Source organism: Notamacropus eugenii, chromosome 5, assembly GCF_028372415.1.
Source record: "Notamacropus eugenii isolate mMacEug1 chromosome 5, mMacEug1.pri_v2, whole genome shotgun sequence".
Lineage (NCBI taxonomy): Eukaryota > Metazoa > Chordata > Mammalia > Diprotodontia > Macropodidae > Notamacropus > Notamacropus eugenii.
In genome coordinates, this window is record NC_092876.1 from 291,291,027 (window position 1) to 291,310,372 (window position 19,346).

The 19,346-nt window shown below is 34.1% G+C and overlaps 1 protein-coding gene across 3 annotated transcripts in view; it reads left to right on the top strand.

Annotated features, from left to right (window-relative positions):
* LRP1B (LDL receptor related protein 1B) overlaps positions 1–19,346 on the top strand; it is a 2,222,640-nt gene that overhangs the window by 1,011,958 nt on the left and 1,191,336 nt on the right. For all 3 annotated transcript variants that reach the window (XM_072613193.1, XM_072613191.1, XM_072613192.1), the window contains one exon: positions 6,535–6,792. In XM_072613193.1, coding sequence (XP_072469294.1) covers positions 6,535–6,792 — 258 coding nt within the window. The remainder of the gene's footprint in view (positions 1–6,534; positions 6,793–19,346) is intronic.

Below are 19,346 nucleotides of genomic sequence, written 5' to 3' on the forward strand. Positions count from 1 at the left end.
TCCTGCCCATTTGTCTGAACAGGGGAGCCAATAGTGAATAATTAGCAAAAATCCTTACATAAGCATCTACTGCAATAAAGCATCTCAGAGCTAACATTTTAAGTGTTCTCCCTTCAGTAAGTCATTTGTAATCTTACAAGTCTGATGGCCATTTTGATTAAATCCAAATAGGACAGATTTTTCCTTTTATTGATACTCTTGCTTCAGTTTTCTTTCTGAGATTTCAAAGCCTTTACTTGCCCCAATACTAAAGCAAACATTTGATCTGGGCAATTCATTTAACCAAATAGTTTGTCTTGCCAATTTAAATAAGGCAACAAAAATCAGGATTTAGTCCATGTAGCAGACCCACGAAGGTATGGTCTTTATTTTTAATCACTAAAGCTTCCCCTTCACAGAAGTTCTTATTGCTCTATTTATATCCACAGTACAGTGACTTCTCATCAGAATAATAAACATTTCCGTCATTGCTAAGATATACTGATTGGTCACCAATTATCAAGTCCTAGTACCAAGCCTGACCCTATACAAATCCCACAGAACAAGTATCTTTCCTGTGGTTCAACATATGGCAACTTAAGATGGTTCCATTGAATTCCATTTCAGATGCCAGGTGGATCAGCCCAATCAATTTAATCTCAGCATCATCTTGGCTTCTGGGTTATGTTTGTTAATTGCTATCTCTTATTCAACAAACAGTAATTCTAAAAGATACATTTGTTTGGTTGTAGCAGCAAATAGTTAATAGCAAAACTTCTTTATTCCAATAATTATGTCCCTTCTTCCTTTTCACTGCTTTTTGATAACTTTGAATGACATTATGCCGTGGGAAGAACCTATGATTTGTAATCAGTGGACCCAAGATCCAATTTTCTCTTTGCCAGTACTTGTTGGTATATCTTAATACTTACTACAGGTGTGACCATGGGCAAGTCATTTAACTTCTTTAGGCCTCACTTTTCTCACTTATAAGATGAGTAGGTTGGACTACATGGAGTCTAAATTCCCTTTCAACTCTCAATCTATAATTGTATAATTTTAGACATTGATTCCTGCTTTCTCACTGAATACCGAACACTGTCCTAGGGTTTATCAAATTTCTCATTGTCATATATCATGCCTTCCTTTGAGTTGCAGGGTTTTTGGCAACTGGGGGAGGAAGAGCTAAAACAAAATGTGTGTGCATATATATGTGTATCTTTGAATATGCATAGATATATTTATTATATATGCACACATATACACCTTTAGATGTGTACATGGAAGTTGCTCTTTCACCAACATCCTTTCACTAGAAAGTCCATAATATAATCTTAAGGTGTGAATGAAATGTTTACATCTATGGTCTAGTGACCATAACTAGTAATATGTTCATGAGGGGTAAAATGTGATTGGTTCAGTAAAATTAAATAGCTCTACCCCTGAGGGCTTTAAATAGTAAAGTCTGAGAGACAGAGTGAAGTTCTGAGGGAGCTATCACAAAATACAAGATATCCCACTGCTTTAAACATAGCAGGTGATCAGTAGGTAGGAACTTTAATGAGACTGTACAATCTAGTTAAAGAGTTAGGATTTAGGTAGATGTCAGCAATGGCAATGAGTGTGATACACGGCAAATAAATGGCAAAAAGACAGTGGGCCCTAAGGTGTGGAAACCTTACTTTAGGACCCCAAGGAGAATGTGAACTACCAAATGGAGGTGAGAAGATGGGTGCATTCCAGCCTCCCTAGGTTAGCCAGTTCTAGCACTTATCTCCAATACAAACACACTTAACCTTCACTAATTTTCTCTTATTCTCTCCATCCTGCCCATTCTTTCCACATTGGTTCAAGTTCCCAGTCTCCCTGCTTCTGTACCTGAGGTTAAGCCTTAAAGGTCATTCCCACTCCAGACCCCACAGCAGCAGAAGTGCAAATATCATTGGAAAAATACTTCCCTCTCCAAGTTATACATGCCCACTCTCTGTCCCTTCAGGTTGCCTTATGTATACAGCAAGGATCCCTTAGTGGGCCTTGACTCACTTGTCACTAGTCCATAAGTCCATTTCCTCCTTGTGGCATGGGTACCACCATCTTCTCATTCACCCAGGTATTTGACTTTGGTGTTATCCTTGACTCATCTCTTTCATTCACTCCATATGTCCACACAGTTGACAAATTTTGTAGTATCTATCTTTCCAGCATCTCTCACATCCTTTCCCACTTCTCTAATCACAGGATTTCAATCCTTTAATAATTCTTGCCTGAACTAATGCCATGACATCCTAGTAGGCCTCCATGTCCAAAGTCTCAACATTCTAATACATATTCTACACAGCTCCCAAAGTTATTTTTCTACAGCATATGTCTGACCATGTCACACACCAACTCCATAAACTCCAATAGCTCCTTACTGAGCACAGGATCAAATAAAAATGCTTCAGTTTCACATTTACACCCTTTACAACCAGATCCCAATCTACCATTTTAGGCCTATTATGTTGTATTCATATTCCTGAACTCTTAATATCTAGCCAAACTTGCCTTCTGTTATTCCGCATATTCATACAAAAATTCAATTAAAGTATGGAAATATGAATAGCAATTTAAAACATATTATCATTATGTGTTATTTATCTTTTTCAACAGAACCACAAAAGGAAAGGATTTATAGTGAAAACTTTTTGCTAAGTTGAAATCAGAGACAATTCATTAACTTTTACTTGTTGTCTTTTACATTATGTTCAGGGAATATTTCTACATAGAGAAATATGACTCCTGTTGAAAAAACTCATATTTACTGACTGTTGTGGCTTATTATTTTATTGTTTTATGGTCTATCTTTCATGTTAAGGAAAAGACATTCACCTGTTTGGCTAAACAGATTGATCAAATTAACTGAATGATAATTACCAATAAAAAATATTCTTTTCAAATCCACCTTGTCTCCCAGAACACACAGAGAGATTTTTAGAATATAATAAAGTATGTGCAATCACATTGTTTTCTCCAAAAATATTATTGCTAGTAATATTTTTGGTGAGAGCAAAAAGGGGTTTTGTACCATTAATAAGTAAAATATTTAAAATATTGTATCTTTTCAGCTTTTTTTCATCCTTTTTAGTTTCCTTTTTTTGTATATGTTTTATAGGATACATGACATATTAATATAATATAGTATTTTATGTAAGTTATGAATAAATAAGTGTACATGTATTACAAATGCATATTCAAGAAGTTTTATTGATTGTAGTATCTGATTAAAAAGATTGAAGCTCATTGGTGTAGAAAACGTGTCCTATCAGGGAGCATGCTTTCATGTGACTCTTCTACAGGCTATATGGGAGAGACAACAAATTGACTTTTAGAATCAGGCAGTGGTAGCCTAGAAATAGTCTCAGGAAGCCCAAGGTCAATGTGATCCAAGACACTGGTAGGCTGTTAGGCAAGAGTAAAAGTGTAGAAGAACATGATTGATCAAATACAAGGCAGTTAATGGGTCTGAGCAAAAGGTGGTGCCAGGAAATTCAGTCTACGTTATATAGTTGCAGCATTAATGGAGAAGAAGGGCAATTAGAAGACACAGTGGATAGGACCTAGATTCAAGAAAAATCATTTTCTAGAGTTCAAATCTGACCTCAGAGAATTAGTATTTATAAGACCCTGGGCAAGTCACTTAAGCGTCTTAGTTTCCACATCTGTAAAATGAACTGGAGAAGAAAATGACAAACTACTCCTAGTGTAGGATACTACTACTAGTATCTTTGCCTAGAAAACCTCATATGGGGTCACCAAGAGTCAAGCACAACAGAAATGATGGAACAGATGTACAAGAGGAGCCTCAGGTAGTCCAGAGTTTAGCCATAGGTCTAAATGGAAAGGTAACCTCCAATGAACAGCACAGAACCATTGACATTTGAAGGAACTCCTGGCCTAACAAGAATTTCCAGGCTTTTGAAGCTGTTTATTCCCAGAAAGTTGGCTAAGGATTAGCTGTCAACTCCACCCTTGTTTCCAAACAACCTCTTTGATATAAGGAGACTTTTTCTTGGTCAATTTAACTTCATTATTTAGGTCTGAAGTAAAACCACTATGCATTCTACATTGAACTTCTGGGAGTTCTGCATGAAATAGTGGATAAAGTACTAGACTTGGAAACAGGAGGTCTTGGCTTCAAAACCTGCTTCAGACCTTTAATTGCTCTGCTTTCCTGGGCAAGTCAGGTTGAACTTCATGATGTCGCATGTCTCTTCCAACTTGAAATCTCTAATTTCTGGATTCTATGATATTTTTGTGTCACAGATGGCTCTGGTGTTCCTTCTACTCACACTGGCAGGTCTGGTCCATAATTGGTGACTGACTACTACTTCCTGCATATTATTAAGGACAACCCTGAAGGGTTAGAGTTTTTCTTGAGCACAGTAGCTCATGTGCCCTTCCTAGTTGCCCTTCCCCTCACTGATTAACAGTTGATATCAATTATCCAAGCAGACAATTAGGTTTAAGAAAAGAGAGTTTAAATTCTCTTACAAGTAACACAGAGTCCAGGCAGAAGAGGCTTAGGGTTAGAGCACATGCTATAAAGAAGATAGTTCACAGCTTTTAAAAGTCCTTCATGGAGTCCTCATGATGTTCCCCTTAACTCCTTATGGTCAAGCTTTCTGCTGGGCTTGCAAAATTCTAAACTTACCCTTTGCTCAATGTGTCACATTTGTCCTCAACTTCCCTTGAACACACTGCCATTAGTTGCTCCAGGGACACTCCAAAGGCACCCATGGGGAGTTCAAAGTCTTCCAATCTTTCAAAGTTCACATGGTCAGCTTCTGGGCAAAAAATAAATGGAACCAAAGTGTCTTCTTTTCCCAACATTTGCCCCACCCTCCCAGATGATTTTCTTTGAGGCTTATTTGGATTGTACTCTTCCCTGGGCGGATCTGCTATTGGAATACTCTATTTCAAATTGGTTCATCATTTTACACAAACCCCAAAAGGCTGTGACAGAGTCTCCTCAAATATTGCCACACCTTTCTGTATAGTATCATTTCATTTTACCCAATGGTTTTCACTCCTTCCAAAAAGTCAAAAGAATTTTCCCACCTGGTTTTATTTTTTTTTTTTGCCCTTGATTCATTGATTCAATAGAATTATTTTAAACTAATTAAGGTAGTTACTTACAAGCAGGATGGGGATGCTTGATTGATTTATTGGAGCTATACCTTTACACTATGTTACATGGATATGCTGCTTCCATGAAAGTTATCTTCCCTATGTGTAGTGAAAAAGGGAAAGAGATGATGGAAGAGGGAATCTTTTGAATTAGAAACAAGGATCTAAATGAAACATTTTCCAAGTTATTTTCTAAAAAGAGATATTATGTAGTAACGGCATCAGAATGGAAGCTTATTTGAATCTTTTGTCCACTAAAAATATATTTGATACTTGTTTTCACTTCTAATCTTCAATATCATTGCAAGGTGGAATGAAGAAATGTTACTTCTGAATCCCTACAGGAATCTCATCTTTTGCTGGATTTCTTACATATCAACTTTTTAAAATAGAAACAAACACCTTGGAAAGTTTCCCCATGACAAATATTCAAATCCCGATTTTATTCTTTCATTCTCTGCACTTTTACCACTTTTTCTTGAGGAGCTGAAGCAAAATATTGTGTTGGCCAATCTACCACCTGCCCAGAAACCACGCTTACTTTAAAGAATATAGTTTAACTCTGGAATCACCCAGCTCTAATTAAGCATGTGCTTTTTTGGTTGTCTAAAAATTGTGACATGGAAAGATTGGACACCCAGGCAGTGTTCATCAAAAGCTCATTAGTCCTAATGTCAGCTCTGATGCATGTTCAGAAATGTGACATTGAATAAGCTGCCCTAACCTCTGGTCTCTTAGTTCCCTTAATGTATGGTGGGAGGACCTTATTCAGAGGAATATTGGAAGAAAGAGCTTAGGGCTCTTTAGAAATCATTATTTTTGTCTATAGCTTCTAAGGAAATGTGTAGCTCAGCACTTCTGTTAGATCATGGTGCAAATGAGGCCAAGCTTACAGGTTTGCTTTCTCTCTAGGCTATTTAGTTCTGTTGCGCTCCATAGACTGTGCTTCTAACCCCATACATCCATCTCAAAAGAAAGCATGCCATTGGTCACTTCGGGGCAGGGAGATTGGGCTATATGTTGTAAACAGATCAGACCAAATTCATCATCGCTAATAAAAAAAATTGAAAGCGCTTGATTTACTGAAAGTGGGTTACTATCATCATCTTCATATAGAGAAAGCACATTACTGAGGAAATAAAGGATATCTGTGCTTAGTGGAATATTTTCTACAGAGAATTAAACTAAAATAGAAAATCAGAGGAGCAGCTAGAGACATGGGTTATGCAAAACAAGTAGTCTAAATATACTCACTGTGTGAAAATTTACTTTAGAGGATGTAATTTTTAAAAACACAATGTTAACTTTTAATGAATAATGCAAAGGAGGTGATAAACTGTTTTTCTTTTTTTCTTTAATGACCACTTTTCTTCCTCTCTTTTGTTTCAGAAACCAGTGATAGGCCCCCAGTTCTGTTGATCACAAATTATGAAACAATTGAGGTATTGTATCTCAATGGAAGCAAAGTGGCAGCCCTGAGTCCAGGGAAAGGAAAGGAAATTCACACTTTGGATTTTATTTATAACGAGGATAGAATTTGTTGGATTGAATCAAGAGAATCTTCAAATCAGCTGAAATGTACCCAGATAACAAAAACTGGGCAATTAACAAATGAATGGATAATCAACATTCTTCAATCCCTCCACAGTAAGTATTTTAATTCAGATTGCTTGTCATCCTTGTGAATTTCTTCTGCAGACCAAAATATCCCCAAATCTCCTTGTTTGATTGAAAACTGTCAGAGATTTCATGCTTTCCAATATTTTGTGTGTTTTTCAGTTTCAGTATTTTCAGTTGAGTATTTTCAGTATTTAAACTTTCTGTGGAGATAATTATTGAATTGATGATACCGATTCCTCTCTCAATGTACTGCAATCAGTGCTGGCTGCTTGGGTGTTTTGTTTCTACAGGTTGCAAGCATAGTGTGTGGTAGCCAAGGTAGGATGCAGAAAACAGAATGTCAGCAAAGAACACAGACTTGTGGATTATGTGCCAACCTATTGTAATGTTTTATAAAATTCTTTTAAGACAGTTAGGTTTAAAGTGGTATAAATTAAAGTATGCTAATTAATGACACCTATCTAAGATTGTTACATTTTAGAGTAGCTGAGCTTTTGTAAATTAGTTCCAACAGCACTGCAGAGTTGTGTTATATGTGGCATATGTCTCACTTTTGGAATAGGTGAAAGAGTACCTCTCTTCACATTACTATAACCTGCAGCCTTTGTGAGGAAATACTACTGTGTGTGCGTGTGTGAGTATCTAATTGGAAAAATTTATGCTTGGTATGTGTTTTCCAAATGTACACACACACACACGCACGCACGCACGCACGCACACAATTAATTATTTTCTTTTATTTTCAACTCCTAATTCTCACCCTCCTCTCACCCTCTCCACAACCTATTGATAAGGGAAGAAACATGATACCAAGTCATGCCAAACATATCCCAGTGCATACACACATATTTATACACATATGTATGTATACATTATATATTATGTGCATATATACATAAATGCATACATACCATTCACACATATGCATATAGAGCAATGCCTTGAAAAAATATTTGTGGGAATTATCACAGCATTTCTTTCTATAATAATTTACTACAAGGCATGACATTACCAGTTCATTGGATATAAAAATCTGTAGAGTAATAAGAAAGATAAACATTCACAGTTAAATGGGGGAAGAAAAAAAGACAGTGCTATGATAGCATTATGCAAAGTTTTCAAGTGTGGGAGGTTTGATGGTTTAGAATCAATAATTTTGTCTCATTAAGGCTTTTGAGGTACAATCAACAACAAAAGGGGAGAATTGGTAAAGTTAACAATTCCCATCAAATATAGAGAAAATTATATAGTAGCCAATGAGATATTTAGGTTGATTTAATAATTCATTTGCGACAAAAATGAGAAAATAGGGGATTTAAAGTCTTAATTGAATACATTTTTATGTGAACAGAAAAGAAAGATTTCAAGCTTTGGAGATCCTTTCAGCATAGCTAAAATAATTGACAAGTCCTTAAGTGTGACAATAGGTCATAAATTCCCTGGGCTATTAACTATGCGTGATATTTCAAAGAGGCTAAGAGAGACTGTCACAGAAAATCATAAATAACAGAGTATGAGTAGAGAAAGCAACTGGAGGGCTCCTTGACTGTATGAACATTATAGACATTAGCCCCAGGCAGATGTTAGAGTCCTAGAGCTGATAACATTACCAATTAATTATTCAACACAAGCCCAGTCCCATTTGTATAAGGTAATTCCTTAGCCAATACCATTGCAGTTGACCCAGCCCTATTCAATGTAAGACAGATTGGTGGCTATTACAGTCAAAAATGTTTCCAGGAAAAGGCATCTCTAACCTGAAAACAAACTATCCCCTTATTAATATGTCTTATGACAGGAATTAGCTTTTTCAAAATAATATTTCTACTCATAAACAAAATATATCTCCTTTAGAATATGCAGCAATATATATCTATATGTTAGTAATATTGTAACTTAGATTTGCGTTTCATTTATGAAACAGGTATTTATAAGGTTTTCTGAAGGAAAAGTTTTGACTAAATAGTTTGTAAAAACTGAAAAGTTCATTTTAACTGAAAAATAATGTAATGAACATTTTTTAATTGGAATAAATTATTTTTGTCCAAGTCAGCTTTAAACTGTGTAATTTTCTCAGTTACTTTGGGGAAAAAAGTGATTGTATGTGTGGAAGTAATTTAATGAAAGGAGTGGGAGAGGAGTATGTGTGAGGTGGGTTCCCCTGTCATTGCTCAAAAAGCAAGTATTTTATTGAGTCAGAGAAATAGCTGTATTTTTATATTATGGGCTATGCATACAAGATAACAATTCTTGAATTAATGATAAATTTGAATATTCCTTGTATCCATGATGACTTAAAATTCAGTCACACTGCATAAGCAAAAATAATGAACTGACTGAATTCAGCTTGAATAGTTGTCATTTTTTCCACTTCTCCAGAGATTACCTTTTAGACTTTTTTTCCACTTATCTTTAGTCCATCTACTCTGAATTTTCAGAGTTGAGTTCTTTTAGGAAGGAATGTATATTACCAGATATAGCAGTAGTGATGCATGCCACTGCTATTTGGGGGGAAGAGAAAGGAACTAGGAATGGTGAACCTTTTAAGTTTGGGAATTCTGACTTGCAGTGGCCAAATCCATTGGTGTCTTCACCAGTGTATATTTGCTAAAAGACTATTTTACAGAGAACTCAGACAAGGCATGTCTTCAAATGATGGTCAGACGTGATACAAAGATGCTCTCAAGGTCTCTGAAAAATTTTGGTATTAATTGTGATACATGGGAGACATGGCATGTCAGCCATGCCTGTATCAAAGAAGGCAATGTGCTCTACAAGCAAAGCAGAATTATTATATCTCAAAAGAAATGTAGATGCACGAATTTAGAAACCCTCTCAAATGGTCATATGTACTATTTTTACTCAACTCTGTGGCTGAGCCTTCTGAATACATATTGGTATGATCAGTCGCAGACAGACACATTATCTGTTTGTTAATCTCAGCATCATGATGTCATTTTGGTCCCCAAAGAACACAAAGGACAGGCAACAATGCCCATGAGAGGGGGGAGGGCCACAAGGTTACCGGGAAAAAAGGAGAACTGACCCAAGTCCTTGACGTATCCAATCAGAGATCCATTGGCAATGGCTAGTGGGATCAAGCTATGTGTAGCTACTACAGTTCTAGATTAGAAGAGAGAAAATTAAAAGAGAGTACAACAGAAGAGGATAGGATAGGAAAGGAGAAGAAAGAAGAGGAAAGGAGAAAATAAGAAGAAAAAACACATCCTATTAAAAATGTGAAAGAATTATACACTCTGGATCATATTAGTTTATACATGGAAATTATATTTGAATTTGCGACTTGTGTAGAGAGAAGTAAACAGTGCATTTTAAAGAATCTACACAGCCAGTGTTCTAAGAATATCACTCAGTGGTAAGACTACTTTTTGAGAATAACACCTTTGAAGAAGACAAGACTTACTCTGTGTGAAGAAATAAAAAAGAGTTTATGTTTTCAATTACTGGCTTTCATTTTCTTTCTTAAAGTTGCCTAAATTTTTACTCCACCATTTATCCTCTAGGTGGTAAAAAATAAAAAGACAAAACAAAACTTATACGTATTTTGATGAAAAAAAACCTTGGCACAGTTAGATTCCATTTATGAAGTTAGCAGTCATATTTATTAAGTTATTTCTTTACCAAAATATTTCTTGATTTAGAGCATAGGCTCAGATATTATCTATAATTAAGAAAAAGTTCATTTCATTACACATGACTTATCTACTTTCCTTCCCCACACAATCCATCCAACCAAGATCAGGAATGAGAAAAGTGCTTTTTGAAATAGCTAGAAGTCCAGTAAATTCTTTGGCTAGATGACTAGAGAAAGTTACCCTGAGGATTCTCAGTTTTCTCCCTACACCAGGAAGCATTAAGGTTATTTAGTTTGTCATCTGAAGCTCTTTAAAGGATAGTTTAAAGCTCTCCTTCTAGACTTTGTTCACATTATCATCATATGCATTCTCCAGGGAAGGGGGAAATGGATATAAAGGGAGAGAGGCATAAAATGGAGTGTTGCGTGTAAGGAAAAGCAAATACACCAATCTAGCTGGATCATAGAGTACATGGAAATAAGGAACTAAATTGTAAGAAGAATGGAAAGTTAGGAAGAGTTTGACCAGATTATGAAAAGCTTTAAATGATAAATGACAGATTTATTTGATCCTGCAGGTAATAAGGAACCACTGGATTTCATTTAATAAACATATAATGGTCAGATATAATGGAGAATAAAGGATATAATCCTAAAGAATTATTATCTAAACATGAAACAAAATAAAATTAGACAACAAATTTTATCATGCAGAACGATAACAATGAGACAATATAGGAACACTTTTGAGAATCAGTCTTTGCAGGAAAATTTATATCTCTCCATATGTTCATCAATAAAAGAAAAAAAGAGATTGTGGATTCAGCTAAAGAATCATAAAAACAATCTCTCCAGAAAACTCCAAGAAATAACACACACATACACACACACACGTAAATCCTGAAAATCAAAGAAATTCAGTTGACAATAAAAACAAACAATTTTTAAATTAATATATTGTTAAGAAGTTATTGTGTGGATAAGACTAATAAAATGGAATATTATTAACTAGTGTGAATTTTCTTTAAAAAGTGAAGAAAACTGAATCATTATAATTGAAAATTTAAAATGTTAATCCAAATTTGATGGGTAAATAAAAAAATTGTTAGAAGTAATTATGCCTGATTTTGTAACTACAAAATTAAAACTTTAAATAGATCAATATTTACCAAAATGGAAAATAGATTAACAAAATTAGAAATTTCTAATAAAAGAAAACTGAGGCAAAAATTGAGCAAACAATAGACTATGAACTAAAACAACCCCACCCAGATGGAATTCAATAAAAACTTAAGTAACAATTACCCACACACACACAAAAAAATCAGTGAACTATTGCCAAAATTTTTCTCTGCATATATTGATATAAATGTGATTTTTATTGATATGTTCCTTTATATTTATAGTTATCTTAATATTGAGCCATCCTTGTATTCTTGACAGTCACATAGTCAGTCAACTAACATTTTGTTTATAGTATTTTATTTTTCCCTAATTATGCATCAAGACAATTTTTAACATTCATTTTTATAAAATGTATGTTGAGTTCCACATTTTTCTCCCTCCATCTCCTCCATTACTATGAAAATGGTTGGCCATTTGATACAGGTTATACGTGTGCGATCATATAAAACGTATTTCTGTATTAGTCACAGTTGTGAAAGAAGAAACAGATAAAAAACACAAAAAGAATAAAATAAGTGAAAAAATGTCCTTTAATCTGTATTCAGAGTCTATCACTTCTTTATGTGGAAGTGGATAACCTTTTCCTTCATAAATCCTTTGTACATGTCTTGGATCATTGTCGCTGAGAAGAACTGAGCCATTTATACTTGGTCATCTCACAATGTTGCTGATACAGTATACCCTGTTTTCCTGCTGGTTCTGCTCATTTCATTTTGCATCAGTTCACAAGTCTTTTTTGTTTTATTTTTCTGAAAATCTACTAGTTTGTCATTTCTTGTTGCAGAATAGTATTCTATTATATTCATGTACCACAGCTTATTCAGCCATTGTCTGATTGATGGGCATCACCTCAATTTCCAATATTTTGCCACCACAGAAAGGGCTTCTGTAAATATTTTTCACATATAGGTGCTTTCCCCTATTTAATGATCTGTTTGTGATACAGACTTAGTAACTACTGGTATTGTTGGATCAAAGGATATGTACTGCTTGGTTGCCTTTGGGCAGAATTCCAAATCACTCTACGGAATGGTTGGATCAATTCACAACTCTGTCAATAATGCATGAATATTTCCATTTTCCCACATCCTGTCCAACATTTATCATTTTTTGTTTCTATCACATTGGTCAATCTGATAAGTATGAGTTAGTAACTCAGATTTCTTTTAATTTTCATATCTCTAATAAAAAGTGATTTAGAACACTTCTTCATATGCCATAGATAGCTTTGATTTCTTCATCTGAAAATTGCCTGTTCATTTCCTTTGATCATTTGTCAACTGGGGAATGACTTGTATTCTTAAAAATTTTACTGAGTTCTCTATGTATTGGAAAAATGAGGCCCTTATTAGAGATACTTGCTGTAAAGATTGTTTTTCAACTTTCTGTTTTCTTTCTAATTTTGATTGCATTGGTTTTATTTTACAATAGTTTTTTTTTAATTTAAATATAATCAAAATTATCTATTTTACATTTCAAAATGTTCTCTAGCTCTTATTTAGTCATGAATTCTTCCCTTCCTCATAAATTTGACAGGCAGACTATTAATTGCTCTCCTAATTTGCTTATGGTCTCTAATGGTGCTTTACGTCTAAATCATGTACCCGTTTTGACCTTGGTATTTGGTTTGAAATGTTGGTCTGTGCTTATTTTGTGTCCTATCATTTTCTAGTTTTCCCAGAAATTTTTGTCAAATAGAGACTTCTTATCCCCAAAGGCTGTTGTCTTTGGGTTTATCAAATACTAGGTTACTATGGTCATTGACTACTGTCTTGAATAATTAATTGATTTTGATAGTCCACCACTCTATTTCTCAGCCAGTACCAGACAGTTTTAATGATTACTGCTTTATAATTATAGTTTGAGATCTGGTATTGCTAAGCCACCTTCTTTTTTTTTTTTTTTTTTTTGTTAATTCTCTTGATACTCTTGACTTTTTGTTCTTTCAGCTAAATTTTTCTTTTGTTATTGTTACTTGTTATATTTTATACTGTTAATTATTATTTCTCTAGCTCTATCAAATAACTTTTGGTAGTTTCATTGATATGGCACTGAATAAGTAAATTAGTTTAGGCAGGATGGTATTCTTAATATATTGGCTCAGTTTACCCATATGCAAGTGATATTTTTCCAGTTGTTTAGATCTGACTTTATTTGTATGAAAAGTGTCTCATAAATACATCCACATAGCTGCTGAGTTTGTCTTGGTAGGTAGACTCCAAAGTATTTTTTTTAGCATTGTTTCCAGTTATTTTCAATGAAATTTTTCTTTTTGTGCTTTGTTGGGCATATAAAGAAACGCTGATGATTTATATTGGTTTATCTTATATCTTGCAGCTTTACTAAAGTTGTTATGTATTTCAAGTAATTTTTTAGTAGATTCTCTAGGGTATTCTAAGTATACCATCATATCACATGCAAAGAGTGATAGTTTTGTTTCCTCATTGCCCATTTTAATTCCTTCAATTTCTTTTTCTTCTCTTATTGCTATGGATAACATTTCTAGTACAATATTGAATGATAGTGATGATAATGGACATCCTTACTTCACTCCTGATCTTATCAGGAAGGCTTCTAGCTTATCCTCATTACAAATAATGCTTGCTGATGGTTTTAGATAGATACTACTTATCACTTTAAGGAAAGTTCCATTTATTTCTATTCTCTCTATTGTTTTTAAAAGGAATGAGAGCTGTATTTTGTAAGAGGGTTTTTCAGTATCTATTGAGATAATCATATATTTCTGTTGGTTTTGTTATCAATATTTTCAATTATGTTGACTATATTCCAAATGTTGAACTTAATACTAATTTTTTCCTAATATTGAGCCAACCCTGCATTCCTGGTGTAAATCTCAGCAGATCTCAAACTATATTATAAAGCAATAATTATCAAAAGTATCTGGTACTAAGAAATAGAGTGGTGGACCAGTGGAATTGATTAGCTATATAGTAATCATAGTGTATAGTCCTTGTGATATATTGCTGCAATCACCTTGCTAGTATTTTGTTCAAAATTTTTACATAGATATTCATTAAGGAGATTGGTTTACCATTTTATTTCTCTGTTTTAACTCTTCCCGGTTTAGGTACTAGCACATATTTGTGTGATAAAAGGAGATTGGTAGGACTCCATTGCCTATTTTCCCAAATAGTTTACATAGTACTGGAATTAGTTGTTCTTAAAATCTTTGTGAGCCCATCTGGCCCTGGGGACTTTTTCTTAGGGAGTTCATTAATGTCTTGTTCAATTTCTTTTTCTGACATGAGGTTATTTAGGCATGATTTTTCTTGTTCTAGTAGTCTAGGCAATTTATAGTTTCATAAACATTCATCAGTTTCACTCAGATTGTTGGATTTATTGGTATATAATTGGATAAAATATTTCCTAATGATTGCTTTAATTTTTTCTTCATTGGTGGTGATTCATACTTTTCATTTTCAATACTGCATGTTTGATTTCCTTCTTTAAAAAACAAATAACCAATGGTTTATCTATCTTACTGTTGTTTTTTTTTCTTTATTTCACCTCATAGTTTCCTTTATTGCCACAATAATGTTTTTTTTTTTTATTTCAATTTTATTAATATCAACTTTGATTTTCAGGATTTCCAATTTGGTGTCAATTATGGATTGTAAATTTGTTGTTTTATCTAATTTTTCTAGTTGCATACCCAATTCAGAGATGTGTTCTTTTTCTATTTTGTTGATGTAAGAATTTGGAGAAATAAGTTGTCCCTTAAGTATTGCCTTGTCTTCATCCCATAAATATTGGTATGTTATCTCATCGTTGTCATTCTCTTTAATGAAATTAGTGATTGTGTCTTTGATTTCTTCTTTGATCCACTTATTCTTTGGATTAGATTATTTAATTTCCAATTAATTTTTTAATCTATCTTTTCACTTCCCTTTATTGAATGTAATTTTTATCACATTATGATCCAGGAAGAATATATTTAACCTTTCTACCTTTCTACATTTAATTTTGAGGTTTTTACACTCTAAAATATAGTCAGTTTTTTGTAGATGCCATATGCTACTGAGAAAAAGATATATTCCTTTCTGTTCCTATAAATTTTTCTCCAAAGTTCAATTATGTCTAATTCTTCTAATATTCTATTTACCTCCTTAGTTTATTTTTTGTTGGATTTATCACATTCTAAGAGGGGACAGGTAAAGTCCCCTATTAGTATAGTTTTGATTTCTGTTTCTTCCTGTAACTCACTTAATTTCTCCTTTAAGAATTTGGATGCTGTACCATTTCTTGTATATATGTTTAGTGTTGATATTGCTTCATTATCTATGGTACCTTTTATCAACATATAGTTTCCTTCCTTATCTCTTTTAATTAGGCCTATTTTTGCTTTTACTTTGTCTAAGATAAGAATTGTTATCCCTGATTTTTTTTAACTTAGCTGAAGCATAATAGATTCTGCTTCTACCCCTCACCTTTACTCTCTCGGTATGTCTCTCTGATTCAAGTGTGTTTCCTGTAAATATACTGTGGAATTCTAATTTTTGATCCACTCAGCTATCTGCTTCCATTTTATGGAAGAGTTCATCCCATTCACATTCACAGTTATGATTACTAATTTTGTATTTCCCTCCATCCTATTTTTCTTCCTGTTTGTCCTCTCTCTCCTTTCACCCTTTCCTTCCTTACCAGTGTTTTGCTTCTGTTTGCCACCTCCCCAGATCTACCCACCCTTCTTTTCAGTCCTACTCCACACTTTACTCAAATTTCTCCCCTCTTACGTCCCTGTTTGGTAAAATAGATTTTTATATTCAACTGTTGGTGCATATTATTCCCTCTTTGAGGCAGTACTGATGAGAATAAGGTTCAAACCAAGCCCATTGACCACCCCCCCATCTTCTCCTCCATTTTAACTGGTCTTTTGTGCCTCCTCATATGAAATAATTTACCCCATTCTACCTCTCTCTTCCTTCTCCACCCAGTGTACTTCTCTTTCTCATCCTTTAATTATTTTTATGTCATTCCTCAAATTCATCTTCTACCCACACCCTCTTTGTATATATATAATATATATATATATATATATATATATATATATATATATATATATATATATATATTCCTTCTAGCTATACTATAAGTGATAAAATTTTTAAGAATTACAAGTGTCTTCTCATGTAAGGATGTAAACAGTTTTGCTCTATCAAAGTCCTTGTTTTCTTTTTACCTTTTTACCTTTTTATGATTTTCTTGGGTCTTTATATTAGAGATAAAATTTTTGGTTGAATTCTGGTCTTCTCCTTTAGAAAACTTGAAATCCTTCTATTTCATGGAATGGCTATTTCCCCCTTGCTATATTATGCTCTGTTTCCCTAGATAAGTGATTCTTAGTTGTAGTACTAGCTCATTTGCCTTCTGGAATATCATGTTCCATGGCCTCCAATCTTTTAATGTTGCAGTAGGAAAGTCCTGTGATGTCATGATTTTGGCTTTCTGACATTTGAATTGTTTCTTTCCAGGCACTTGTAGTATTTTTAACTTCACCTGATAGTTCTGAAATTTGGTTATAATGTTCTTTGGTGTTTTTATTTTGGGATCTCTTTTCTGAGGTGATCAGTGGATTCTTTCAATGTTTATTTCCCCCCCCTGGCTCCAGGATATCTGGGCAGTTTTCCCTGATAATTTCTTGAAAGATGATCTCTAGGTCTTCCTTTTGATTATGGCTTTCAGGAAGTCCAATAATTCTGACATTGTCTCTCCTGGACATATTTTCCAGGTCACTTGTTTCTCCCCTGAGGTATTTTGTATTTTCTTCTATTTTTTTCATCCTTTTGAATTTCTTTGATGGATTCTTGATGTCTCATAGGATCATTAACTTCCACTGGCTCATTTCTAATTTTTAAAGAATTGTTTTCCTCTGCTTTTGTATTTTTTTTTGTCTATTTGACCAATTGTACTTTTTAAGGAGCTGTTTTCTTCTTTCATAATTCTCTTGCATCATTCTCATTTTTTTCCCCATTTTTCTTCTACCTTTCTTATATAATTTTAAAACTTCTTTTAGAGTACTTCTATGAGTTCTTTCCGTATTTGAGACTGTTGCTTGTTTTTCTTTGGGACTTTGCTCACAGGTGTTTTAACATTGTTTTCCTCTTCTGAGTTTGTGTCTTGGTCTTCCCTGTCCCAATAATAACTTTCTATGGTCAGATTTTTGTTGTTGTTATTATTTTTTACTCAACTTTTTTGACCATTTTCCTTTTATTAAATTTGAGCTCTGTTCCTGGGGTAGAAAGGGGCACTATCTTAGGTTTCCCGTGCCAGTGGCTACTGGCCCTTTTTTTTTTACCTGTTTACCTGGTACTGCACTGATGTTGCCCTGAGACCCATAGGGGACCTTCAAGTCTGATACTATGCTAAGGGATATGATGAGGAGTGGCTGGTGCTGCTTAAGGCGTAAGGGGTCTGACTGCTAACCTGGTGCTAAGTTGGGGATCTATTGGTGGTATCTGGTATATGCTGAGGCTGTAGGGTTCTCTGCACTTCCATTTTGATACAGTGATGCACGTGGTATTTTGTATGCTGGAGGCTTCCTGTTTGCCCAGGACTATGTAAAAACACATGTTGGTTCTCAGAGTTGGAATCTCTCATTCCCCTGGCTATTCTGAGCCATGTGGGGAGTTCTGGCATTGATATTTGCCCGTTTCACTGCAGTGGGGTTCAGGATCTCCCACTAGTTTCCTGAGATGGGGCTTGCTACTGACTTTCTGGGTCGCTTCCTGTTCTGAACTGCATTCCCCTTTTATCCAAGTGAGACAGACCTTTTCTGCTGATCTTCCAAGTTTTTTGGGCTCAAATCATGTTTCACCTCATCTTTTGTTGATTGTGCAATTCTAGGATTTGTTTGGAGGTGCTATTTTATAGTTGTTTGGAGGTTTATATGAAGGAGTTATGGCAATTTACTCCTTTCTCCACCTTATTGGCTCCTAGAATCATCTCAACTAGCATTTTAAAACACCTATTATGTGTCAGTCACTGAGAATACAAAGAAAGGTATTATTACAATCTTTTAATATATTGCTGTAATCTGTGTGTTATAATTTTGTTTAATACTTTTTGCATTATTTTTCATGTTATGGTAGTATATAGTTTTCTTTCTCTTTTTTAATCTCTCTTTAGAAAGTGATTGATAAGTGTCTTTTATCTTTCTTATTGTGAATAACATATAATAGAACAGCTATTATTTTTAAAAATTATTGATATATATTTTTATATCACCTAAATTTCCTCCGCAGCTTTCTCCCTCCCCACTCCCAGAGTTATTATTTATAACAATGTCAAGAATTCTTTTTTTTTTCTTTTGAGATTGCTTCTTTCTATTTTACTTAGGCTAGAAATATAGTGACCACTAACAAACTTAACCTTACTACTGATTGTCATGGAAACTTTGTCCTTACGTGTTTCTGATCTGTGCCCACTTACATTTCTTTAAGCAGCCTAGTGATACTCTTAACAAACTTTTGCAAATATGGATTCTCATTTCACCATTCCACTTTAACTTCCCTCTGGAAACTCACCAATTGTCTCTAAAGTTTTCTAGTCTAATAACCTTTTACTTCTTGTGGTCTTATTTCTTGTTCTCTCCCCAGCATTTGATACTTGACTACTCCTTTCTCCTGGATACTTCCTGCTATGATTCCTTGGGTTTTTATGATACAATATAATAAAATTATTTATATATATATAGAATTTATATATATATTATATAAATATGTGTATATAATTTATAATAATATAGGATTCTTGGTTCTCCTTCTACCTATCTGACTACTCA